This window comes from Sphaeramia orbicularis, chromosome 21 (genome assembly GCF_902148855.1).
Source record: "Sphaeramia orbicularis chromosome 21, fSphaOr1.1, whole genome shotgun sequence".
Classification (NCBI taxonomy): domain Eukaryota; kingdom Metazoa; phylum Chordata; class Actinopteri; order Kurtiformes; family Apogonidae; genus Sphaeramia; species Sphaeramia orbicularis.
The window spans coordinates 30,282,989-30,310,816 of record NC_043977.1 but is presented as its reverse complement, the minus strand read 5'-3'; the positions used below and the strand labels follow the sequence as shown (position 1 = coordinate 30,310,816).

The 27,828-nt window shown below is 39.3% G+C and overlaps 2 protein-coding genes across 4 annotated transcripts in view; one reads left to right on the top strand and one right to left on the bottom strand.

Moving 5' to 3' along the window:
* Positions 1 to 14: 14 nt before the first annotated feature.
* LOC115412860 (G-protein coupled receptor 183) lies at positions 15 to 27,756 on the bottom strand. 3 transcript variants are annotated; one of them, XM_030125516.1, is made up of 4 exons: positions 27,566 to 27,756; positions 2,904 to 3,280; positions 1,199 to 1,713; positions 15 to 1,113 (listed from the first exon to the last, which is right to left on the bottom strand). In XM_030125516.1, exons 2-4 carry the CDS (start codon positions 3,262 to 3,264, stop codon positions 949 to 951), a joined length of 1,041 nt encoding a protein of 346 aa, XP_029981376.1. In that variant the 5' UTR covers positions 3,265 to 3,280; positions 27,566 to 27,756; the 3' UTR covers positions 15 to 948. The 3 variants fall into 3 exon arrangements, with proteins under 3 accessions (XP_029981376.1, XP_029981375.1, XP_029981377.1); XM_030125515.1 differs by lacking the exon at positions 27,566 to 27,756 and adding an exon at positions 3,382 to 3,523; XM_030125517.1 differs by lacking the exon at positions 27,566 to 27,756 and having other exon boundaries at positions 2,904 to 3,282.
* Positions 17,596 to 27,828, top strand: part of clybl (citrate lyase beta like) — a 61,632-nt gene continuing 51,399 nt past the window's right edge. The window contains exon 1 of the mRNA XM_030125518.1: positions 17,596 to 17,665. Within this exon, the coding sequence (XP_029981378.1) occupies positions 17,622 to 17,665 (44 nt within the window). The 5' untranslated portion in view covers positions 17,596 to 17,621. The remainder of the gene's footprint in view (positions 17,666 to 27,828) is intronic.

Genomic DNA, 27,828 nt, shown 5'->3' with positions numbered 1-27,828 from the left:
AAAAAAGCCCAGGAAATGTTAAAGGTTAAATTTAAATATAGGACTCTGCAGACAGTGCACTATAAACAGACAACATGCACCTGCTTACATGTGTAAGGCTCATGCGAACAGCAGCCTCACCACAAGACATGGGACCAAGCAGGAATGAGGCCTGTGAGGGGGAGCAGGAAAGGTAGGTGAGGAAGTGGTGATGTTATTTCTACACTCCCACACAGCAGTCAGATGTGGGTATGAAAGAGAGATGTAGAAGACATGCTCGATTTGGCACACCCTAAATTCTTGCATAGTGTAACACATATTTCAGGAACACTGTTTCACAGGTTTTACGTTTGTCTTAAACAGAAGTCCAGCTGTCCAAGGTTCAAGTTCCTATGTCTGCTTTGCCGCTTCGTAGATTAATATTGCTGCCACATGACTTGATTCGTGCATTTGTTCGTCCACATTAAGGAAGTGAAAGTTGCTGTTGTACTGAATTTAAGACTGCATGTGTTGAAAAAGTGAGTAGAGCCTCCTTATCTGGGTTAGGACATTTCCGTTAATACTACGCTTCATAAAACACTATTACGCCCTTTTTTTGTTTTTTTTTAACTTTGGAAAACACCTGTCAATATCAAATGTCATAAGTAGAAGAAAAGCAAAAAGACACACCAAAATATTCAAAAGAGAATATATGAAGCAATACTGAACTATATATACATGTTTATAAGCAAGCAAATGTTATATTTTTAATGTTTGTAGCAGGTTAAAATAATCTCAGGATATATTTTTACTCCACATTTTCCATGGGCACCCACATATTTGCATGCATGATCTGCTGGTCTTGAATGAAAGATTTCACGTTCATTTTTATGTTTACATGAGAGCATCCAGAGCACATGGAGGAGCAACTATATCTAGGTCTGCAAACTTGCTGAAGGTTTACTATTGTAACCTCTGCTGTGGTTTCCCTCAGGTGTTGCTGCTGCTGTTGTCAGCTGTTACTTTGGAGGAGGCACCGGAAGCGTACAGATAATCCTTAAAGAGGCTCATCACTCGCCTCTTGTAGGTCTTAATAGCAAAGAAGTAGATGACTGGATCCAAGCAGCAGTTGAAGTTCATGAGTGAGACTGTTATCTGCAAAAAAAAAAAAAAAGGGTGATTATGAAGGTGAAAGTTAATAGGAAATGCTTTAAATGAAATAAATATCCACAGTTCCTACCTGTAATGACATCTTAAAGGCCCTCAGTTCCTGACATGTGGGCTGATGGTGAATCTTTCTGGACATAAACTGAATAACGTTGAGATGATATGGGCTGAAACATATGATAAATGTAAGAAGGATGAGTAAAATAATAGTGTTGGCCCTGTGATTTCTCCTCGATCGTCCTGTCACAGAGTTTTGCTTGGCCACGGCTCGCAGTTTCAGATTTATCTTGGCATAGCAACCGATGATGATGATGAGTGGACAACAGAAGGAGACGGTACAGGCAAGGAGTAGGAGATAAGGGGCTGAGTGCGAGCCCTCGAAGTTGAAGTACTCCATGCAGGTTCTTCTTCCCTGGTGTTGATGCAGCATGCTGCGGAACAGGAGAGGAGCGATCTGCAGGAATACCAGAGCCCAGACCAGACAACAGACCCTCTGGACCACCTTCACACTCCGTAAACACTGTAAACGGTGTGGATGCAACATTGCAAGGTATCGGTCCAGGCTGATACAGGTCATGAAGCCGATACCTGTTGGAAAAAGACCAAGAATTCAGGCCAGGAAGTCACTATCACTTTTTGAGCTGGATCTACTAAAGGTTTGCATGTATAAAAACGTGTTCAAACTCATTGCACGTGCAAAAAAATGTACAAACTGATTTACTAACAGTGCGCGCTAAGGGTTGTGTCTTTCAAAGGTGCAAAATACCACATCTGCATCCAGTTAGTATGTTTGATGCAATAAATATGCAATATGGTGCATTTACATGAAATTATGCGTGTGCTGGGAGGAGACAATGTAAATATATTAATTTAGCACACGCAAAGTGATTTTTCAAACCTGAATGCAATTTTGCTCATAGAAACTGCATCTATATTAAACACGTCTCAAATGGAGGTGCGAACGGTTTGTGTGTATAATTGCGCACACATTGCTGGTTAAGAAGGAAACATCAAAACGATGAAAAAAGATGCAGAGAATGCATTTTTCACCCTCATGTGAACATTTTTGATTGTGATTAAAAATACACACCGACATTTGGCTACAGTGTGACAAAATTGTGTGCACCTGACAGTCATTCAATTCAACAACCCCCACGGACCTCCCACCTGTAAAATAAATCCGGCGCTGCTGCCCAGTAATGCCATTTTAGAACTTCTAGATGAACTAGGGGATGATTTAGGACCAGTCACAAGAAGGAGCCAAGCAATACCTTCTATGACAAAACTCCTCACAACATTACATTTCCGTGGATCCGTCTGGATCATTCCAGTGCAATTGCCATTAGTGCTGGCAATTCCCAGAGCAGTTTTTCCAGAGTATTGTCTCCATGATGGCAAGCAGTAGCGCACGCAAAATTCTCATTTAAATAGGGCGGTCTCCAAGACTTTGCACCTGTTGTGATTTGCGCAAGCAGTCATAGTACATCACCTGCAAACCGAGGTTCAACCCCACACGCAAAATTCTAGATTGCACAAACAAATTAGTCCACGCAAATTGGGATCTTAGTAGGTCCAGCCCTTTGTTTTCATTTATTGGATCCATTACAGTCTTAATATTTTACTTATTTTATGTATTCAGGCCAGTTCTTAAACTTACTATTATTTTCTGTAAATAATAAGCCTGTGTGTCAATGAAAGATAACAAAAAAAGAGGCTATGGTAGCAGAGCACAGGAAGATAAAAACATAGTGTATTGGCGGCAGATGTGCATGTTTTACCTGCATAGGTATTTGCAAAGAAGAGCAGTGTGGTCAGTCTACAGAGGAGATCACCAAATGGCCAGTCAAAGTGACGGATGTAGTAAATAATCCTGCCAGGGAGCGCCAGTGTGAAGAGGGCATCAGATAGTGCAAGGTTGACCAGGTAGATGGAGGTGGAGTTGAATTTCTGCTTCCCCTTACAGATCACATAGAGAACCAAGCTGTTGCCGCACACACTGATGATGAAAACCACAGTGTAGAAAATAGGGAAGAGAACCACCGCTGCTCTTTGGTAAACAAACACATCGCAGCTGCTCTGATTTGGAGAGATCTCAGCTGAGTCCATAGTGATGTTATCCACAGCCATCCCACCTGTCATTTTGGGGTGGGGGTTACTGTAAATTACAAACAGGACACAAAAAATTCATTAGCAAAGTCATCTGTATCCAATCAATCAAATCAATGCATGTCCATTATCATAGTATAGAAGACTCACTATAAATACTGCAGAGTGGTCAGGTGTATTCTCTTGTGTTGCCTCCAGAGACTGGTTGTAAATTCACATGTGTTACTTGAGAAGCATGAAGTTTGAAGAGGTTTGGAAATCCCACCTCTTCTTTTGACATCATATGTCTGTCAAGCTTTACCATTCTAGAACATGTAGGTTAGTTAGGTCTGAACAATGGCATTACAGTGTGCAGCTTATAGATGTACTTCAAGAATTTTTTGACAAATGTGACTTACAGACCCTTTAGTTTTGGCAGACAATAGTAATCTAACCATATGAAAAAAACAAACAAACAACACAATACAATTCCTAAAAGCCAAAACTGGATAAAGTTGCAAAAGTATGTTAAAGCAAAATTAAAACTAATAACAGTGATTAGTTCATTATTCTTGATCTGTATTACACTGAAAATAATTGAGAAAAATATTATTTGTTGTTTTACCTCGTGAATTTTTTAAATATATTTATTTATTTTTCCAGAATAAACAATGACTTCAGTTTTGATGTTTGCAGTGCTTTGAAAGGTAAAGGTTTTACCACTTTGGAATGCTGTCATTTGTATTCACAACATTTAAAAGACATTTAAGGACTGCAAACACTAAGTGATTAAACATTTCAGGTGTAATTTTGTTCCATTCCTCCTGCAAACAACTCTTTAGGTGTGAAACAGTATGAGGTCTTTGTTGTCACACTTTGTGTTTCAAAATGTGCCACACATTCACTTCTTTTTTCTGATTTGGTGTTATATTTGTTCCATTACATCACATATAGTACAATTTCATGCATATCATACTAGATATACTTGAATATTTGTTGCTTTCCTTTAATTAAAACATTCCTGGTACGATTATTATGATTGCCCCAACTAGTTTTGTTTACTTCTTCAAAAATAGTCATTAACCCCAATGACAGCTCTATCCAAGTCATAACCATGAATGTATGCATTTAGAGCCAGTTTTATAGGACTTACTATCAGAGTCAGGCCTTTTTTAATATGATGACATGATGAACAGTCAAATAAGAATATTCATCAAAGTTTCTTCCAATGATCCCCTGCCACATCAAGTTTTCAACATTTGTGGCAGTATGAACTTTTACGCCTTTCTATTTGCATTTGCATTTTTGGTCTATTTTTCTGTTTTTCACATGTGATGTTTCATTTGAGTCTCATGATTGTTGTGAGTTTTGCAAACCTATGTCTATTTGGTTCAATCAAGCTACTGTATATGGACCATAAACTCATGAAAATACAGTGTGCAACTGCATGTTTACACCAAGTTTCCACAAAAATAAATGAGCATAGATGTAGAGCCTCCTCTGTCCCTTAATTCCAGCCAACTGGATGCATGGCAGCCTACATACTGTTGTTCTTCCTCACTGTCACCTTGAGCTTCCGGGATTAGAGTTTCCTCTTCATATAGTCATTTTAAGGCCTTAATCTGAGTTTGTGAAGAGTCTAGAAATAATCATGTTCTATGATCGGTGCGATATAAACAACATTTAACTGAATTGTTTTACGATGTACATTGCTGGTCCTAAGCACTGATTTAATTTCATGTACATACATGTAATGACAAATAAACTGAACCTTGAACCTTGAACCTTGAAATGGAAATGGATAAAGCACACGTATGCTCAATCACATGATACCAAATGAAATATGGAACTGAGCAGAAAAATTTAAATAAGGTTTGAAACCACATGTTGCCTTTAACTTCAACCATGCCTACCTTGGCAGGTGGCTGTTAAGCTGAACAATGTCTGCAGAGTTTTCTTACTTGATTACTAGTCTTCACAAAAATGAAATTCAAGTTTATACTGCTTGTCCAATCTTTGAAAAAAAAAAGTCTGAATGGCTAACCTGTCATTTGTCTGGAGTGCTGTCAGTGATTATCATAATGGGACTGAAATTTGCTTCCACCTTACCATCCTACACATATGCCCACTCACAAACTATATACACCGCTGCGTGCAATGACTGCTATCTGTTTCTAAGAAAGGTTAGATGAAGTGATAGAGCGTGATGTTTTGTATTAAGTTCCTGCCACTGAGGTTTCTCCGGTTTGTGTATAGCTGAGGTGATGCTGATGGGAGATACAGAAGGAAGCCGAAGCACTACTGGTACTTATGAGAAAAAAAAGTCATTATCCTGTGATGTCTGGATGAATCACTAACAGTTTAACGAATGTCAAATCTACATATATCTTAACCACCAACCGCCTAAAAAGATAAAAAAAAAGAACATTCGTGCAGAAAACTTTTATTCTGAGAACAGTTATGTTGTGTAAAATGTGTACTTACTTCACCTCAGTAAATAAAGTGTAGCAGCAGTATGCACAACTTTCTTTTAGTTTTAGAAAGCATACACTGGACAAGGAAAAAGAAAAGGAATGCACTAAATGTAATTGGTTAAATGTTTTTAATAACACACTATGTGCATGCTCTGTCTGCCTTTTAGAAATGAGTAAAATGTTAGACAAAAAATGACTAACATTATCGTTATCACATGGAACTTTGATCGTAATCTGTCATAGCACATGTTCTAGCAGCATGTGTAATCGTGTTACCGTAGTGTAAAACAGGAGGGTTATATTAGGAGTACAGTAAAAGCACACTGACCTGCTACAGTATCTCAGTTTGCTCACCCACCAAAGCTTTTACGGCTGGTGTAATTGAAATGGATGGCTGCTAGATACGCAAAAGGTCACTAATTGTCACCAGTCAAATGCGGTTATAATACAGCTCACTTAGGTCACAATAAGAGCTTCATGGTGACATTGTCACCTGCAGGTTAGGAGCCTGCTGCACTTCAGGCCCACATTTCATGCTCCATTAATTTTGTGCGCAGAGTTAAACATCTTGTACCATAAGAACGATGTGCTGAAAAAGGAAAAGACAGTCGTTTGTAGAGTGCACAGTAGGTGTCCTGAGGGTCTCTCAGTGTTAAGTACCACAGGAGCACTGAAGGACACTGGAGGAAGGAGATGATCACTGCTGTGAGAGTGCTATATATGTATTACCCTAAATCTACTCTGGCAATCCTAAAAAATGTATATATTCCTGTACAAAAAAATTGAAGGACCTTCAGTAATGTAAGAACACTGTCAGTCTGCCTCTACTCACACCAAAGAGTAAAGGACACTAATGCTTTTTGTAGAATGGATTTTAATAAATATCTACATATAATTCCCATTGGAATATGAATGATGACTTACAATTTGTAATATTTTATGTTACACTATTCTCTTCATACTTCTGTTAAAAAAAAAAAAAAAAAAAAAAAAAAACCACCATAAATAGTGATAGTGCAGTTATAGAACAGTGCATGTGGTAGTGCGTGGTAGTGTGTTTGGAGTTTTCCAGGTTGATGGGTGTGTGACATGAAAGGTCTTAGGAAATTGAAAGTGACGACCCAGCATGGAACATGAATGGAAGTCACTTCTCAGAAATGTGACCTTTTTCTGGTTGTTAAGTCAAGGGTGGGCTAAAAAAGGGGGAGGAGGGGGGAACAAACTGATTTGAAGAGAATTATACAATAGTCAATGGTGCAACTACAGCCCATAAAAGAACACCCCAGAAGGCATATCGTTTTAAAGGCACCCTCATGGTGCAGGGTGACCAGTGGTGTGTTTGTGAGGCAAACTGGGAATGACTTCTGGTGTCTGCAACATGTGTGGAATAGCCAGCATGGTTCCACAAATGGTGCCTAACCAAATTTAGGATGTTTTTTGCTGCCAAAAAGAATTGTGTATGAAACTTCACCCACACAGTTTAAATTTAAGTTTGGTGAATCAAATCAGCCTTACTGAAGTACTGCTTTCTGACTTTAGTTAAATACAAACAGTGTTTCGGTGTTATAGCAGTTAATGGCATGCATGTTTTGTATATTTAAATGCATGTATGTTTCTATACATATATATATGTATTTGTGTATATAGATACTCTTAACGTGTTTATGCATACAGCAGTTTACAATTGGATTGCTGGATAACACAGAGCTGCTACTAAATATAATACCACTAGAGGGGGTACAATCATTACGAATCAAAGGCAGAAAAATAATACAGCTCTGGAATAGAAAAAATATACCATACCAAAATGTTTTAGATTTTGCACATTTATATTTTCAAAACTGTATTTTACTTTTGCATTGTTATTTTTAATCCTATTTATTTTTGGTAAAGTTACTGTAAAGTGTACAGCTGTAGTGTTGCGTGATCATGTGCATGCATGCATGTGTATCAACTTCACTCCACCACTGTGTGTTTGTGTGTGTGTCTGTGCACATAAGTAGACTGTTGGACATACCGCAGGGGACTCCTGCATTGTCAGGGGGCCTCATGTGGCTCGTGTCTGTTCTCATCATCACCACCCCCCCTAATGCATCAGCCACCGCCTTCCCTGCTCAGGCCCTGTCTCCTGATCCACCACGCTCGCGTGAAGACTCTCCGTTCACACTTGGCTTCATGCTTGTCACCTTTATCACTGATGAACTATTCATTGTTTTTCACCCAACACTTGGAACTCAGAGGCAAGTTTATAGCTGCACTGTTACAGCGGTTTTACTCTGACTGATGCAGCGAGTAAACAAAGAGGCATCATTATGTGTTGATGAAAATGTTTACATAATATTTGGTAGAATACATCTACTGTATCTACTGTCATTTGGACCTGCTCATGGCTTAACATCTACCCATATATTCACTGGGGCCTTCAGGGAATGAAATATTTAAAACCCTGCATTTTCATTTCCTGTAAAGAAATTAATGATCATTTGTAAAAGCATAATTCTGGTATTTAACGATCAAAACCATTTTATTATTATTATTTTATTTATTTATTTATTTTTTTTACATATTATCAGCTACAGATTCCATAATATAATGCAAAAATCAATGGAACATCATGGTAAATTAGCCCAATCCCCCTCTGTAGATAAATGAAAGGTCAGAGGTCAGCCACACTATCACACCTCCGGGACTAACAGAGGTTTAGCAAGTTCTTACCAGCATCAATACTTGCCCAAACAATATCTGAAACCTGTCCTTATATGGTTTCCTAGACTAATCAGAATCTGCTTTGGGTACCGAATGGCTTCATGTGTGATCTTTTAAAAGGTTTCAAGCTTTTTTTTCCCTTAAATTTTGCAGAAAAACAGGAAATTCAAATGAGGGCCACCATTATAAGGCTCCACATTTATATTTCATTAAATTTTTTCATTAATGTATTTGCTAATGTTCTTTCCTTAATTTTATAGGTGTGTCTATTTGGAGGGGTTTTTTTGCCATTGTATTTTTTTGTAATGAGTAAATGTTCAAGTAAAAACATGTGTTAAACGTCTCTGTAAATGTTTAACATCGCAGGTAATGAAGCTTGAATGAAACTCCAAAACAAAACCTGAACACATGACCAATCATAAGCATTATAGAAGATCAGGAGAACCGGAACACAAGGTCAGACAAAAGATACAACTGCTGTATTTCTGCTGTCTGTTCCTCTTCACTGATGTTATCCAAACATGTACATAGGAAGCTTAAACAAAGCCTGTATTCATCTGCAGCCGGTGGCTCAGGCTGCTTTTGAAGACGTGGCCCTCTTCCACGGACCGTGCAGTGGCAGGTTTTCAGGTCATCTGAGGCGATGTGCATACTTTGGATGTCATCTTGGCTGTTGTATTATTGTTTTATTCACAAGGCATGGACTAATTATTTCAACAGCTCTCTTCATTGGGGAGCAGATTGACAGTTGCCGTCATTGGAGTGATCAGTCTGTTTCTTGGACTCGGCTGAGGCTATTTGATGTATATTAACAATAATTGGTGCCACCGCCACAATGATGTTTAGTAAACCTTTGTGCTATTTTCCAGCAGGATGCCCATGAGGAATTTTTTGAGTAGCTGCTTGGTCTACAGAGACGCCCTCAGAGTCATGACAGATGGGAGGACTGCTGTCCTCTGGAGATCAGAGATACGACAACCTAATCATCATTATCACCTTAAAGGACATACAGTCTTCCTCATTGTCGTGCTGTCTCTTCTGATCAACAGAAAAGCTAAAATTCCCCACATGTACAATTCCATCACTGTAACATTTAATATATGGCATCATAAAGGGCAAATAACAAAAGAATGGTAAAGCGATGTATAATGACATTTTTTATCATAAGCAAATGTATGATAGCTGTGGGGTATCACATGGATAAGAAATTACCCATCGTATAATTGGGATATAAGAAATCATACCCATTAACAAATTACATTCAGTGCCTACATGGGTCATAAATTTTGAAAAAAAAAAAGCAGATGTGCTACAATTATCATTTGCAGAACAAATGTCAGTAATTATCAAGAAAATATGTAAATATTTTAGAAGAACCAAGGTTAAATAATAAGTGGGATTCAAAGTGCCTTAGTCAGTATAACAACAGTATGGTTTTTAAGGTAAATTTTTATGTTTAGAAAATTGCTTTTTTCTGATTTAACCATTTTATCTTGTCAACAGGGATGTCTTGTCTTTGCCTTTTTCATTCTGCATTGGTGATATACGTGATCTAATTGTTATGTTAGTGTTATCTTAGTTTCTGTTGTTAAAGAACAAGTTGGTTTGTTCCTTCATATCTGGCATCCAGCGTTGATGCGGCGAGGTGGTGGTGTCTCAAGTTCCAGCATCTAGCAGTGACTCCAGCAGGTTTGGAGTCTGCCAGATTCTACAAGTGAATGAGAGGCAGATGTGTGGTGACAGCACTACGCTCATTAGGCCGAATCAGTGTCATACTGTGACAACTGGCCAACTTGAGGCTTCTCTCGTCACTCAGTTCTTACTCCATTCAGCCAAGACCAGATCGGACTCTGCCAGACTGGACTTCATTTGAAACCACAAACTGTTCTAGGTCTACTCTTTCATTTATGTAAGATATTTTAGTTTAGGTTTGGTGTTGCCGGACCGCTGAACTTAATAAGTTAAGTTAGTTATGCTATCTGCAGCCTTAGTAATGCTTCAAAGTGAACTGTTTCCTCACACCTAACTCTGGTCTCTCTGTTCTTCATGACTCTGACCACTTCTTCACCCTACTCCTCAAACCCAGCTGTGTGGTCAGCTCTGGCCCCTGAAGGCCTATATCCCTGGGCTGAAGTTGTGATATCTATTTCAGTCCACTAGAGACCAGACAGCCGCCACCGTGGCTCCAGAGAATTCCCTGTCCAGTGATTACTGATGGTTGCTCTCCACTCATATGCTTTAGCATCTCCTGTGTCCAAACTGCTTAGCATCTGATGGGTCGCTCTAAGCCATTAAAGCCAGTTTGCAATTATAGATGTGTGGCTGCTGGACACAGAAACAGATGTGCTTTGATCTATTTACGGTAGGATGGACGGGGGGGTCATAACAGCTTACTTTCATGCGTGGGTCAGATCACGCACCTCTGACATCCCTTGTCTTTCAGTTCACTTGACAAGCACTTTTCAATCAACAGAAAGTTTTCTGATGAATGGGCAGGAGGACACAACCGCAATAGCAGCTGCTATTCATGTGTCTACGAACGTGGGTGTGTATGTGTCAGCACAAATAGATACACATAGATCAGCGAGCATGTGTGAATGTAGTGTGTTTTTCTGCATGTGCCAACCACAACCAAGCATGTGTGGAGGTGAGACCTTGCTGAATGGAAATTCAAACTATCCTGTTGCACTAAATAAAAGGGAACCAATTCAAGCCCCATCTGTTTAAGTACCAAAATTCACCAAGGGGCAAAATAGTTAGTGTTGCGGTACATTTTTAACGCCTTGTCTCCTTTTTCCCCCCTCAGCTTGAAGTGCTTTGGGTGGTGAAAAATGGAAAACAAATGTTCTGTTGACAGCTTTCTTATGCCCAGGGTGTGTGAGTATTTATATCATAAAGGTGCCAACACATCCTGGTTTTACAGGCTGACCATCGCTGGGGGGAGAAAAGAGGGGGACAAGGGGGGGGGGTTATCCTGTAGCTCATTCTGGTAATTACTAGATCAGTGATGAATAGGCCTTGATAAGCCTGTGACAAATTAGCTTACAATGAATTCTGATGTGGGGTGAAATTCTTATTTGTTTTAAATGAATTTAGTTTTATAATCAAACTAGGACATCTGCAAAGTAGAACCTGCTGACTGGATCCTGGTGCAGGTACAGCACTGTCTGCAGGTGGGCTGTATTCAGAGCTGAGGCTGTAACAGTATGTATGAACGCTCCAGTTCTGCGCAAGGTTCAGACTCTCCGCAAGTTTAAAAAGCAGAGCATGCTTCAGTAATATTCAGTTCTACTCTCATTTTTCTTCCTTGTCACTTGTCTTATTGTCACCACTTTGCTTGTATTAAAAATTCACGGGTCACTTGTATGGCATTTAGTGCTTGTCTCCAGTGTACTGTGTGCCTGTGCTAACTAGTCAGTTGTGACCACTTTTCACAGCAGCAGCAATGCCTTGGGCGAACTGTGATTTCATAATGTTTATGGTGTCAGTAGCAAGCCTGACGGGTAAAATGATAATAACTCCTCCACCAATATGAATAATGAATGAACTCATATCATTTCATAAATCAGACGGGATACACAGCATATGGAAATAAGCGAGCATATTCTTACAACCCGGGCTTCCCTGTTAAATAAAAACACCCGGTTCTGAAACGCTGTTAATTCTATAGTGCTGTATCCTGCATGATATCGCCTACAGCATCCTTTGGGAGCTCTACTGTACCATCACAGAGGTGCATTTGACAGTGTTCACAGAGGGAGTCCAACACTGACATTGTGCTGTAAGCAGGTCTTTCCTGAGGTGAACCATGTGTACACAGCTTTAGGTCCTCTCTGATGTAGGTGCTTCTCGGCCTGCCAGTGTCGTGTTGCGAGGCCACCATCCCACTGCGTTTGTTCTACTTTAGTGTGCCGAGCAGAATGGGAATATTCATTCATAAGATTACATTCAGCAAGTCACTACCTACACTCATAAACATATATTAAAAATTAAGTTTTTCCACCTTTAACTTTTAAATATTATTGAGTTCTTTGAGAGTGAGAGAATAAAAAATAAATCTATTTGCTTTCAATCAAATTCATAACTGAACAACAGAAACTAGACCCTCAACAAAATAAGAGATGCCTAAAAACGTAAAATTCTGAGGTCTGGCTGGACTTGCTCATTAATTCAGTTAAATGAAGTGAAAGACGGGAATCAGAGTGAACCGAACAGGAAAAAAGTACCTTGAAACCATTTCCTGTTATTTGGGCAACCAGCAGAAACATCTCAGTATTAATTGTTCCGTTGTTGTTCTCTGTCTTCTCTTTAAAAAGAATGCATTAAGTTTCCTTCACAAACTCAGATTTTTTTTTTTTTTTTTGCAGTATTGCTCCTTCTTTTTCTGTTTTTCCCATAATTGCTGGGTCAGTAAGTTGGCGGTAGATTGGGTCAGGGGCCACAGTCTGCTTGTGTCCACCAGCTTTGGCCTGTAAAGGCTAATACCTCCTGACACTCTCAGCTCCATCAGTCCTGGCCGCATCATTCTAGTAATGCAGAAGTCATCAGGGCCTGGGATTGCGTGAGGGCTCTCATCTGGAAACCCAAACAACCTTAACCTCATTGAATTCCTGTTGAAGAACGCAAAAAAATTAATGAATGGATTAAATTGCCACTTTGTTTCATTAATCTGTCTCAGATTTGGGTGCTTTTGACATATTTTACAAAAAAATCTTTAAATCAGATGAGGAATAGACAAAAATCTTTGGACTTTATATTGCAGCAGCATAGTCTAGTGAATGTGTAGAAGAGATGTTGCAATTTGTGTTGAGAGGCCAAAGTTTAATTTGGACTGTGTTTGCTCTTTAGCTGGTGTACTGGTCTTTTGCGACCATACTCTACTTCCTTTACAGGCACTTGAATGAATTGTTGCTTAACCTGCGCAGTGACCCTGCCACATGTCATCTGCATCCTTCTACCCCAGATCCACAACTACTTTCCTTGTGGGCAACACTTTGCTATGCGTCAAGTGAGCCACAGACTCATGAAGGGAAATCCATAAACCTTGTGTTAGGGCAAAGAAAAAAGTCAGCACCAGTGCTTACTCATCTGTTAAAAACGGAGTGATCTGCAAAGTTTGTATGAGAGGGTTTTTGACGGTGCCCTGCTGCTTTGTCAGTGCAGCACATGCTGCAGGCACTGGCATCCCCTATTGCCTTCCAGGTCATTGGCCAGGCGCAGCAGGAGGTGGGCTTCTAGCCCCATGACACGTCCCTGATTCACAGCTGGATCCGTAACAAGGTATCATAGCAAATGAGTCGGTAAAACATCACTGGTTTGAAGAGCGTGAAAAATTGTCATGATATCATTTGTAATTCCTGATCTGGACTGCCAATGGTAGGAAAGAGAGAGAGCTCTTCGAGAGTGAGAGAGAAATCTCGTAATGAAGGGATTTTATTTCTCTTCACCATCTCCACCAGTCTTGCCCCCCTTTCTTCACCTCCCCACAGCCTGACCCCTAAACTGATGCCCGAGGGAAGAGATCCAAGCTAATGTAAGGAGGCAATAATTAAACATCTCGTGATTCTTAGCCATGTGGCTTATAGGTGTTGCACTCTTAACATGAGAGCTTTATGACACATTGTCCTGTTCTTGAATGTGGGTTTTGCTTCTCATTACACATGAACGGTCGTGACATGTCAGATTGAGCCTGTCCTGGTGTGTTACAGTGATAGTAGTGATGTTTGGGTTATACTGGAAGTTGTCTAGGTTGGAACTATATCGGGCAACAACTATTACCACCGATTATCATGTACTAAAATTATTTATTAATATTTCTCCAACATAGATACCAGAGGGCATCATCTTAAATGTTATACAAAGCAAATTAATTAATAATATCACAAAAAATGAACCATTCATTCATTCATGAACCCGTTTTATCCTCACAAGAGTCACGGGGGGTGCTGCAGCCTATCCCAGCTACCTATGGGTGAAGGTGGGGTACACCCTAGACAAGTCACCAGTTCATCGCAGGGCTGACATATAAAGACAAACAACCAACCACTCTCACATTCACACCAGTTGGGCAATTTCAGGTGGACCAATTAGCCCATCAGTGCATGTCTTTGGATGGTAGGAGGAAGCCAGAGTACAAATAATGAACCAATGTTTGTTTTTATTTATCTAAAATTGGAAGGTGTTCTTGCATAATATGCCAGGTAAAAGATATTTCAGCTAGTCAAAATGTATAATTACTATTAATCCAAGCCTTTATTTCCATACTGTAAACTGGCCACACTTCAAATTAAAGACAACAGAAGAAATACTTAAAGTGCTACCATAATAAAAATGGATTTGAACAACACAATGCATTATGCAATAAAGTTGATAATCCTTATGATCTTTAACCTTTCTATGTTTAGAGTACAGTTGGTTGTGTGGCTCTGTGCTGGTTTGATGGATGCAAAGAATGGACAAACATCAGCTTCCTCTAAAACCACAATGGAGACCTTGGATCTAAATGTCATGGTTTCATAACGGATACACTGACATTTGTGTGATGGGATTTAGCCATGGGTTAATATAGCCATTGCTGGCACACTGCATTGATGTCCATCTCACTCGGGCTGTGAAGTCTATCTCACCATTTTTTTTTTTTTGTGCCCTCACAGAAGTTTCTTTCAAAAGGATGAATTGGATTCTGTGCCGGTTAAAGCCAATTATTTTATCAGAAAAAAAACTGTTTGATATGTAGGTTTGCTTTATATGATGTTAATGTGCCTCAGGAGCTGTTCAGATCATTCTTTTTTGGTGAGTGTTGGGTTGGGGTGGGGGCTGTAGGGGAAGGCAGGCGATCAGCATTAAAATCAGAGCCATGTAAATCTAATCAATTATACAGTTTTTCAGATAAAATGTTGGTAAATCAAAACACATTTTCCAAAAGTCACAGTATAATGAGAAATTTAAATTGGAAACAGAAACCATTTGTTTATTATAAATGCCAGGGTGAGGTGGTGACTTGCCATCCATAAATTTCGTTATCCTTTCATATTCCTTTTATCTATGACTACAGCTTTGGCACTCGTTCAAGATTTTAATGAACCCAGACTTCTGAGGCATCAAGGCCTAGTGATGCATTGTCCATTTGGATCAGGGTGTACAGAGGGGGGACAAAGGCAAAATGCTTTTGCCTTTGACATAATATTTTATATTCTATTGCCTTACAGGGGGGTCATTAGGTGATTGCAACATTTAACAACGTAACAGATTGACAAGAATAAACACATTTCGGTACATATCTGGAATTAAGAATCAGACTGGTGATCTTGTGCGCATGTGTGTGTTATGTGGCGAGGGGTGACTTGAATCAAAAAATAATTTTCTGTGCTTTATGAGGAGACAGAGAACCCCCCTGCTCTGGCGCGACCTGGTGTCGGCTGCTTTCTTGGGCTCAGAGGTTCCTAGGGGAGACCAGAATGGAAGTTGAGCATCTTGCTGTGATCCAAAGAAAGTGTGCCAAATGCTATCAAAACTGGATTAGTAGACAACAATTGTGTTCGATGAACGGAAGGGGGAGGGAAAGAAGTAGTTTCCAAGTAACCCGTGGATGGAATTTTCCAACTGCATTGTGTTTCTATCCCATGTAAGAAGTGATGTGCACATAGGCCTCTTTTGTGCTGAAAAAAAAAAATACTTTTCTTACCTGGATATGATATTTCAGGTTTACTGTTAAAAAACTGTTTGCAAAAAAACTGGTGTTCAAAAAACAGGTTGCATTTGGGGTTTAGGGAACTAGTAAATCAGTCAGGTCCACATACAGTACATTTGGACAGTGCCACAAATGTTGTAATTTTGCCTTTTAACACCACTCCAGTGGAGGTGAAATGAAAGAATCAAGGTGTGATTGAAATGTGGACATTCAGGTTTAATTTTAACTAAAATAGTAACAAAAATATACACAGTAATGGTTGTAATTCTTGAATGGTTAATGGAGTATTTTTGTACAAATCCCCTGAATTAAAGCTGAAAGTCCACACTTCAATCACATTTTGATCATTTCATTTCCACTGTGGCAGTGTACAGAGACAAAGTTACAAAATTCATGTCACTGTCCAAGGTTTTATCGACTTGACAATGACTTACAGTAACCAGCAAATAACATAGGGATCATAAAGGATGACAACAGTAGCTTATATGCTATTAAATCCAAACAAGTGTCACAGGAATATGTTAAAAATCAGTTTAATTAAAGGTCAACCTATATGATCCAGCTGACATGTATTTTAAACTATAAACACAATTATATTGAATCTGCATTGGGTCAACTTTTGTACCATGGCAAAACTAGGCAAACTTTCTGCACCCAAAACAAAACGTATACATTTTCTGAAAAGAGATGCGGTGTTGTAACTTAGCTGCTGAAAGATGATGAACACTGAAGTTTTTCTTAATTCCCCTCAAAATGTGTCTGCCTCTACAACCTTCACAGAGAAGGGTAGCTACAGTAACTACAGCAGCGAATTTAAATATACCCACAGCCCAATGTCTGTCCTCTGAATGCTGACATTTGGAGCAAATCCCCTGCTGACTTAATCATGGCAAATATTGCGTGTCATTTGTGCACCACACTCGGACCTGGCTGATGGTAGTAGTAGTAATTCACCACTGCTGAGAGAGAGAACTCCTGGGGTGACGTACTCAAATCTCTCTTCTCTCTTTCCCTTTACTCCTCCCTGTTTCTCTCTGTTGTGAGGTTCAGTCTGTCTCTGTTCCTTCTGTCTAAAGGAGCAGAAGGACGGCAAAGTCTTTGAAGACAGAGACCATCTGTGAGGCAAAAATGTACACACTGGTGAATATACCCAACTATACACACATCCACAATCCATAGCCTACACAATACAAAGAATAGTCTAGTACTGATTTGGATCATTATGTTTTATGATTATGTTTTCTAAAGTACCTATTAATGTAATTACCAGCAATAATTTTTGTTTTTCCTATGCTTTGGATTACCTTCTAAATGAAATTAGAGTTAACCCAACTGTTCAGATAATTTCCAATGTTTCATCTCCTGCTGTTATCCTCCTCTCCACAGTTACACTACACTCCTCTGTTACTCGCTGTTTACTCTCCCATGTGCTACCAGGTCCTACAGCCCGCCCCTCTTCATCTTGTAGCCAATCAATGAGCTCCATTTGTAGGACCGACATAATTTATTAGCCAATCGCTGCTCAGAGAGTCCAAGCAAACATGGCGGCGCACATAACCAGAGCGGTAAAACGACTTGTTCCACAGTAAGTCACTGTAAATGTTTTTATAATTTCTCCTTTTAACACAAATGTACTGTCATTTAAACGAAGACACTCTTTGGGTGAATGGCGCTAAGTACGGGTCGTTCTGCTGTATTGCGATAGCGTCTGTTTGTCAAATGTCACTTGCTGAGTGTTTGCAACATTATGAGTGTGTTTGTCATTGAGTTTTATGTACAAAAACGACATAGACCTTTAAATATATGCATTTGTTCCTTCTTGAATGAGGTTAGAAAGCGTTTACATTACTCAACCCGAAATGACAACCCCTGCTTCACAACAAACCGGCTACTACTGTGGTCGTGTTCTCTGCATGCTAGTACCTTAGAAGGACAACTTAATCTGCAGTTTGGCATTAAAAACAAAAGACTAATTACAAGGCCTTTATTCTGCTGAAGGGTACAGATGAGATGGTGTTACTGTGTTTGTCCCAGTTTAAGTGTAGTGGGGGTGTTCTGTGGTGAGTTGTGTGTAGTCTGTGACATTCTGTTGAATTTCTGTCTTATTTTTACTCTAAATGCCATCAGCATGTGGATTGTAATTAAATAAATTTTAGATACTGAAAATAGGAAATTGATTTTATGCCATTTTGTAGGCCTCTTTCTTCTTTACACTAGATGTCTGAAGCAAATGTCATACCTTTTACTCCACTACATTTGACAAATAGATACTGTACTGATTTCAAGTTTTAATTCCCTTTCTGTCCAGCTAAAACAATTTCCAGATGTGCTTATAAGTATTAACTTATGTTAAAGAGAAGGATTAAGTTTTTTTTTTTTTGTTTTTTTGTAGGGAAATGTTACGTATTTTGCCTTGTAACTTTTTTCAAACCTTTAATGGATCATTGAATCCTTTTCTTTAACGTAAGCATTATATATACTCACGTCCGTACATGCATTGTTTTCACTGAATAGAAAGTAAACCAAGACTATCAATCAGTTTGGATAATTATAAGGATTTCTTTTTCTTTTTTGTCAGACAAATGAAAAAAGAAGTTAGTTCTTTTACCTTGACATGTTTCAGCTACAACCTGTACCATTCCTCAAGGTACAAAAATTAACTTTTTTCCATCTGTCTGACCAAAAAGAAATCTTTATGAGTTCTAGTAGACAATATGAACCTAACTGGACTAGTTTGGATAATTCTTCAAGGCAAAATATGCCAAATTTTCTTAAAAAAACAATATGTAGTTTTTAGGGATGCATCGATACCACTTTTTTCCAGACCGAGTACGAGTACTTACATTTGAGTACTTGCCGATATCGAGTACCAATACAAGTACTTTAATAATCCCATTCCAGTTCTTAGTTCCTTTTGTTCCTTTTCCTTTTTGTGCTTTATTGTTGTTGTCATTAGTCTGACTGGAAAAAAGTACTGCTACCATCATTTAATGTGTTGGAATGAGCGTTTCTCAATTAATCCACCAGGGGGCGCCGCTTTGAATTAACAATACTGGGCAAATACCACAAAGAAGAGTAAAGTTTTTTGAGAAGAAGAAGAAGAAAGTCAGTAATAACAAACATGGAGACGACAGAGGCAACACTAATGTGATACTAATATTGCAGCGTTTTTGCTGGTAAGGTTTAACAGCTTAGCTTCAGCAGGAAGAGAAAAGAGAAATGAGTGATAAGTTTCGTTTTCACTTCCGCTGGTGGGGGTCCGCACCGCTCCGTACTCCCGCTGGTATTCTCATTCTGGGTACGCATCCACCAGCACCTGGAAAACGGATAGAATGTACGCAGAGGATGGACAGAACACTGCATCCGTATCTGTCTGTGTCTTTAACGTTACTTGCAGTCAGAGTTACTTTTATCACCGTCATTTATTTTGAAAATTCTCCACACTCTTCAGGCTCCCCACACATTATTCCACCGCCGCGTACCTGCAGCACTGAACTGGGAATATCAAATGGCCGTAAGTGCTATCTTACTATATATATATCTTACTATCTTTGTATCGGATTTCGGATTACTTTTACGAGTACGAGTACACACACTGAGTATGGGAGCCGATGCCGATACTCGTATTAGTATTGGTGCATCCCTAGTAGTTTTATATAATAATCATCCATTTGGAAATATGCAAGTACCTGTATACTCCCATTTTCAACATGTTTTGGTCTGCTCAGGACATTTCTGGGTGTGAACCTTAGGAGAGGAGCAATATTAAGTCAAAGCAACTCCGGTTTATTTTGTACTTCTCCCGTACTCCACCGCGCTTTGTGTTTTGAAGATCTTTATGAAAAACAAAACTCTAAGCAAGGACCATTCTACTGCAAATACTTTTCCTTTAATACGTTACATTTTAATGATAATACTTGGTTTTTAAGAAAAGCAGAACTGTTCCTAGTGTCATTTTAGTACATTTACACACAACTGCAGTACTCATCAGAGGAGCTTGGTGATGATGGAGACTGATGTGTATGATTCATGTTATACCAACTCTGATGTACAGTGTTTAATGTGAGCATATGTGACAGATTTTATTTGTTTTATATGCAACCTATTGAAAAACTTCATGTTTTATAATCTGCTCTTACTTAACTGCATGCAATGTTTCTTATTTCTTATATTCACATTAAGTTTGATGATGATGATGATGATATAGGCTAATTTATACTGTTTTTGTCTTTGCTAGTGCCATGGCTGTGTGGGTAGAAATGTCAGTGTTGGGATGCTCCGTCAGTTCGTCTCCCAGTTTGGTTATTTTTCATCAATTATTAGATATTACCATGCAGCTTGTTGAAATGCCCATGGAGTTCATAGGAAGACTTGTCATAACTTTAGTTTTCACTCATTATTGTTTTCAGTACTCGTAATCTGCTGAATGAGTTGGCACAAAATCTGGCTTTGAGATTTATGGTTTCCAGAGGCTCTGTCCATATCCTTTGTAATCCTGTAATTTTGTTAGTGAATGTAATAAAAATGGCGTCATTGGGGTTACATTTATGTAATGTGTTGCTTGTACTGATAAATGCAGACTGTGTTGTTTGTTTTTATGGCGTAGTGTTGCAGTAGGGTTGTGTGGTTTTACTGTTAGTTTGCTACAAAAAAAATATTGATTTGAGTATTAAGAGTGGAGAGAAATGTTGACGTTTCATTTTTGTAAACTGTGGCTACAAAGGCATAGTGTGGGCTGGATATAACTAATAACCAACCAAGTAACCAACCAACCAAACAAACAAAAAACAAACAAACCCTGTCCCTATTGGAAACCACCTGTGATTAGCCTGGGTTTTTCATTACAGAGTAGATTTTCTACAACTTGAAAATTACAGAATTGTGTAGATTTCTGTTGTTCTCTCATACCCTTTGCATATCAATATGTCAAAATGTAAGTAGGGAAAACTTGCCGAGTGATGCGGTCTTAATATCCAGCCAAACAATTTTTTATCAGCCAAAATGTATGCATACTGGATATGGCTTTAAAATTTAATTATTAAACATACTGCAGTAAGACAATTTGAGACTTCGCAGAGGGAGTTGGGAAAGAGGTTTGCTGAAAACAAAATAAGGTTTCCCACAGGAATTTAAAAATGTGTTTATGTTGAAATGTATAGAAATGCATACCTATGATTTTAGTAACATAAAGATCATATTAAAATCAAAATGATTGCAAATACTGTAGTGAAGAGAATGCCAGATGTAGAAATAAGACAAAATATGAAATAAAACTGTCATGGCCACTTCAGTGTCTGAATTTATGAGTTGCATTTGAATTCACCATGTTTTGCAAGGTGGATTGCAGAATTTACGACCTACACTTGAATGCACCATCTGTGTTGAAGTCTTACAGATCAAAGGACACAAACAATGTGCAGATGACAAGTCATTGAGGAGTGATGGTTAAAATTGTATTGTATTTATTGTAATTCTCACATATATAATTGCACAACACAGCAGATTGGCAGAATATTAATCAAATTAAATTTTAGTTTTGACACTGGATATTTCTGGTGTAAAAAGCGTGCAGTGTGTTGGCTATTTGTTAGTAATTACCAGATTTATAGCCTTAAAGTGCCCACATTTGGTGTCAGTATATAGGCTGATTCACAATTACTTTCATCTCATTTGTTTGTGGATTACTTAAATATAGAAAGGAAAAAAAAAAAAATCTTCAAAACTGAAAGGTATGTTTTAATACTCTCATTTTACACTCCTACCCTGCATGGTGAATGAGAAGTGTTGGTGGTCTTAATTTGGCCCACAGGCTGCCACATGATGATCGTGGCTTTAAACTGTCAAAGTGGTTAAAAATAATTTATATCATATTTTATACAGACTGCATTTAACAAGTTCCCAGTTAGCAACCACCATGTGTGACATAATGTGTTATGTAAAAGCAGTTATGGCATTTCCTTGGTGTAAATTAAATTATGACCGTCTACAAATGAAACCATATGTATGCTAATGTGTAAGTCTTTTGTGCAAAAAGTATGATGCAGTGAGAGTTGATATGCTGCACAGCGCTCATCAGCTTCTGTAAACTGTCACACAAGCCAGATCAGAGCTTCTCCCAGTTTGACTGTCAGTTACAAACTATTTAAGTGAGTTTAATATTCTAGTATGTCTGTACTAGTCAACAACATCGTGACATGTGGCACTAATTCAGGGCACATGAATTTCCAGAGGCACAAAGCTGATGATCCTGCCAAATTAGAGTGTGAAGTGAGTGTCATGCCAGTGGGTTGTACGTGTGTGTCTTTGTCTGTTTGGATTTGTAGCTGTAGAAATGGACTGGACAGAGTAGAAACAGATTCATTTCCTTACATAAATTTGCGATGTGTGGAACTATATAGAGCTTAAGCATATAAAATATCCATTCTTTATGTTGAATCTGCTGCAGAGCAGTATTTACATGGTTAAATGCAGCTTCTCAGATGGCTGGAACTAGGAGAGGAATGTGTGTGCTTGTTTTATGGACAGCCTAGAGCCCTCGCCCTGGCATTGGCGGCAGACTGCTCTTTGTCACAAACACCCTCGTGTCAAAGATGCAACAGCATCCTGGAGGAAGCATTGACTGCTGCTATGAAGTCGACAAGTGATGAAAGTAGCCTAGAGGTTGTCAATTAAGAGAGCCAAGGCCTGGACCTTATAAGTTAATGGGCAGTTTCCCCTCTCAGGGCCTGCTAGGGCTTTATAGCACAGCTTATAAAAACCCCAAGTGTAATGCACCCCTATAACGTTTTCAATTAAGAGAAAGGGCATAAAGCAGTGCAGACACTTGGCAGCCATGCAAGAATGTTTATAAAGTGGCATTTGGCATAAATTGGGAGGAGAATTTTCAATTGCCCCAGTTGTTTTAAAGCAGCAGCTACTGTGCAGATTTTTATTTTGATGGCACTTCATGCTGACTGGAAGCATTACAGACTTCCTGGTGTCTTCCCATTACCAGTTCTTTCAGCTTGGTCATATGGATACACAGCCTGAAGTTTAAAAGCTCATACTTTTCAGTTGTAAAACAGACAAACAAGACAAAGGTAACATTTTAATGTGCATTTATAGTAAGTTCTAAGTTTACACTGTCAGTAGAGATACATTAGTCATTTCACAGTTAATCTGACTAATTAACTTACTGTCTTAGAATATCAGATTTTTACATGGACTTTAATTCAGTAAAACTATTGATTTTTATCACACCGGAACACTAAAACCAACAGATTACTATTTGTAAGATAATTATCACAGAATTACAGCACACACACACACACACACACACACACACACACACACACACACACACACACACACACACACACACCAGTTTAATGCTGTTAGGAATCTGAATGCTTGAAGAAAATCCCTTTTACTCATCTGGTGTCTTCTACGGTTGAGCTGGCTTTGGCTTCCGGTAGAAAAATAAATGAGTGTTGAATAAACACCAGTGTGTTGACACCTCATTTCCCCATTGATTACTGGCTAGAGGTGTGTGGCCATAATCCAATCAAGCAAGAAAACAACCATGTGGACTGTGTAACCAAATTCTCAGTGAGGGAGGGCAAGGCAGCAGGTTCTCCAGGTTACCCCAAAGTCAGTGTCCTATACCTTTTTCAGTCCTCAATGTTTCATCTAAATATATGAATGAATATTTTTCAAGCATTTATTCTTTGTGGAGACAGTCTAAAGCCCATAGTAGCACAGTTTTTTGGGAGATTTGTGAAAAACATGGGAAACACTGTAAAAAATGGCAATTTCTCAGCTTTAATTCGTGCAGTTTAATGAATAAAACTAAATCTACATGTCTGCATTATTTTATATCTGTAGTGTAGTTCGGGTTTTTGAGGTCACGCATCAATACATCTCTTGTTGAGCCAGATCATCTTGCTTTTGAAACTTGCTACAGAGCATTAAGTTAACAAATGTTGCAATGTGAAAACAAAGCTCCAGTGACTGGCGTGGGGACCAGCTGAGTAAACGTGGTTGAACGAGGAGTGTGGGATGGCAGAAAGAAAAGAAGCCTACACTTGTCCCATTGCCGACCAAGGTGGATCCATACGGGCAACAGATGGATATGTTACCCTGTATCCCCAATGGAAAAAAAAAGGGGGGGAAAAAAAACAATCAAAACAAGTGTCTCCGTACTAGCGCTGAAGCCTTTGATCAACAGCACATCTTTGCCTTAGGAGAAGGACTCCTTAGGAACCCAGAGCGCACATGGAATTGCATCTGTATAAACATGGCCAGGGAGGAATGTGTGAACAATGCAACAAAAGAATTTTGTTCAAGAAACGTGGGGTGGACTTGGCTAACGGGTGGTTTATGTGGTTTAGAGGTTGAGCATGGTGGTCAGATTGAATGTGAAGCTGGGGAAATATTCTCTGTTTTTTATGATAACAAAACTGGGAAACTTGTGTTTTTGCTCTTTACAGATGTAAGCCAATACAAGTGCCATGATGAAATCTCCACCAGAAAATTATGCATTTTAGGACCAGTGTACTCAGTTTTTTTTTTCTTTTAGCATTTTTATGTACTTTATGTTTTCAGCTTATTAGTATGTCCCATACAAATTGCAATATAAATCAGATTTGCTGAGGCCTAAATTCCCTACATTACAGGTGTCTCATGAAACCACTTATCCCTAATCTATTGTATATAATATGGTCATAATCTGTTCAGTTAGTGTATATCCATCAAAATGTTTAACACTAGTCTAAGTACCATATGTGGAACCAGTCTGTAGTCATGTCAAGCTGTAGCCTCTGTTGATGTATTCCATCTGTAGCTTCTGTTGATCTATTTATTATACTGCGTTGGAGTATTTACCGAAGGCATGACTAACAATTTCTAATAGTTTACTGTTGTGCTCTTACAGAATAGCCTATGTAGCATTAATTGGGTAGCGCTTAAAGAGTTGTGTGTGGGCAGGATATTACTTCCAGGTTTGCAGTCACCTGTCATAAATCCAGAAGGGTTTGCGTGGCTATGAAATATACAGATTTGAGGTTTTTTCAACTGTACATCCCAGACATGTAGGCGTGTATTTGCATCATCGATATATGATCACTTTTAGTTATTAGTGCAACGTGCCCCCCCCCCCCCCCCCCCCCCTTTTCCTCTACCTTTTGGTCTTCTCACGACACTGAGGTTGGCCTATTGCCATGGTGATGGTTTGCTTGTTCCAGGGCGATGAGGTGTAATTTACCCAGCATTTCCTGTCTGATACATTGCACCCTAATGAGTAAGATGCCTGTTTTTATAGCAGAGTGTTTGTTAACCAGGCACAGCAGAGGGCTTTTGTGTATGTGTGGGTGATGTGCACATATGCGTGTGAACCATTCTACCTTAACATGTTTTGGTGTATACTTACCAGGTCTGAGGCTCATATACAGCACAGCTACGGGTGGGCACAAAGCTGCAGTTCTTGGTTTAACCCCTCGGTGTCAGTATTGACAGTGTGCTGTGTGATGGGACATTTGAGCACTACTTGTGAGGTTTGCTCTGGAACAAAGTGAAGCTTCATCTCATGGATTTCTCTCATTAAATAGTTCCACACTCTACTTTGTCGCTATCTTGAAAACTTTATTTTGATCATCGACAACTGCATCTGCGTGATGACATTTTATATCTTGTGAGAGACATCTTGACAGGATAAAGGAGCACTAATTAGAGCTTCCCTGATTAAAATAGCAGATTACTTCACATTTACAGCACATTTAGAAAAAGTTTGATTCGTGTAATTATTTGAGTCACAAAAGACTGTGATGTGAAACAAATGACATGAAAGTTTTCTAATCTAAAAGAAACATGCAAACTTTTTAACAACTACAGACACAACTATTAATAGGTAAAGACTTGACGTTATTAGACAGGTGTAAATGAACTACAGGACTTGTGTATTTGTATGTGAAAGCGTCTGAGATAAAGGTCTTGGACTACAGAGGCGACAGGATCATTAACATGCTATGAAAAACCACTGAAAACAGCATAACCGTAATATGGCTGTCACTGGAATTCTAGAAACATCATCATATATCTGGGCATGCAGAGAAGAGCTGGCTGTTTCTTTTTCTTTTTTTTTTGTGGTTTTTGGAAATGGCTTATAACTTCTCATCTCATCACTGGCACAAGTTGCAGACAAGCAGCCTCCTGTTAGCACTACACTTCATTAGAACCAGGTTTCAGTGGTACCACACACATTCAAACAGCAGGCCCATCTCCCTAGCATCAAAGAAGACTCATACAAAGGGTTGTCTCTGTGTCTGTCTTCCCATCAGTGTCTGCTAATGATGCATGCGGCACACATTTTTAACATTGACACCCCTCTTTTCCTATCACTCATTCACACACTCAGTCTCTGCTTCAATTCTCTCCGTCTCTCTCTCTCTGTCTCTCTCTCTCCCTCTCTCTCTGCCTTTCGTGGTATTTGTTTGGCTGCTGGGTTTTGTTTGTTTATTGTTTCCAGATGGCAGACGCAGACTTCATTTGTGTGGCTTTCAAGTTCCCAGAGAGCTTTTTACTGCCTTGGCTCAAGCGCTTATCCTGTTTCCTCTAGCCGAGCTTTATGATGGGCCCTTTATATGTAGCAACTGGAAACAACTGTCACTACCAGTCTGCGTCGGAGAGAATGGGAGAAAGCCCAAGGAAAGCGTCTCTCTCTTTTTTTTTTTTTTCTCTCTCTCCGAGCGCGCCATCTGAACATCTTCATTAGTGACAGATCAGTCAATTCTCCGATGAGGACCATGTTTCTTTTCCCTGAGGGTGAACTTCACTGGCTTCATAAAATAGAAGCGAAAATCTTGATCGTGTTCACCACTCCACACTTCTGTTCTGTCATCTGCAGTCCCACAGAGATGTAGGATATAGGACACAATGTGCAAAACTAATTCTTTGTTGACATGACGGTTAGGCAGCATGTTCACTGTAGTGATGAAGCTGAAGCTGGTAGCATTTTTTTTTTTTTCTCAGGACCTTGCTGAGTCTAGTCTGGGCATCATTAAGCGCTGTGACATCACTTATTTACAGGAACCCAGGAGGGCGACTTGCCCAGTAAATGTGGGGGAGGACCAGTGCATGTCTTTACTCATCGGATGCGGTTTTAAGACGGGGCAGTAATCAAAGCTCTCAGCTATATAAAACCCACCCCTTCTCCTTAAGGAGGCCTTTTTGTCCTGGTTGCTGCTGAATGAGTGATTACCCTGGCATTCCAACCTGCCTAATCCCATTTCTAGAGGTGATTTAACACAGAGCCATGATGTCCAAAGTGCCGCTTGTCCCCCAAAAAACAGCTCACTGAAAAAATAAAGTCAACCTGCTCGGCCTCTGTGGCATTTTGGCAAACATGGTGGCCAAGGAGACATAGTACGTGGGGGATTTAAGTAAGTCAATTGTCTGATTCTACATGTATTGAAACTGCAATATGCGTTTTTGATAATTGAGTGCTCGTTACCTTTGTGTGGAAGATGTGCTCGTCCATGGCGTGTGCAGACAGATGCAGAGGTACCGAATATTTTGGGAATGGAGGCGCAGTCATCACACTAACCCGCTTGTGACCCTGTACAAGGGGATCCGAGCTGAAGTGTGCGGGGATCCGACTTTAATGTTCACGTAATCAGTGGTGTTTGTGTTTTACCACCACTGAGCGCCTGGCTGGCCGGCTAATCTCATCAGGGTTTGGGCTCTGGTGCTGGGGTGAGGGAGAGGACAACCTAG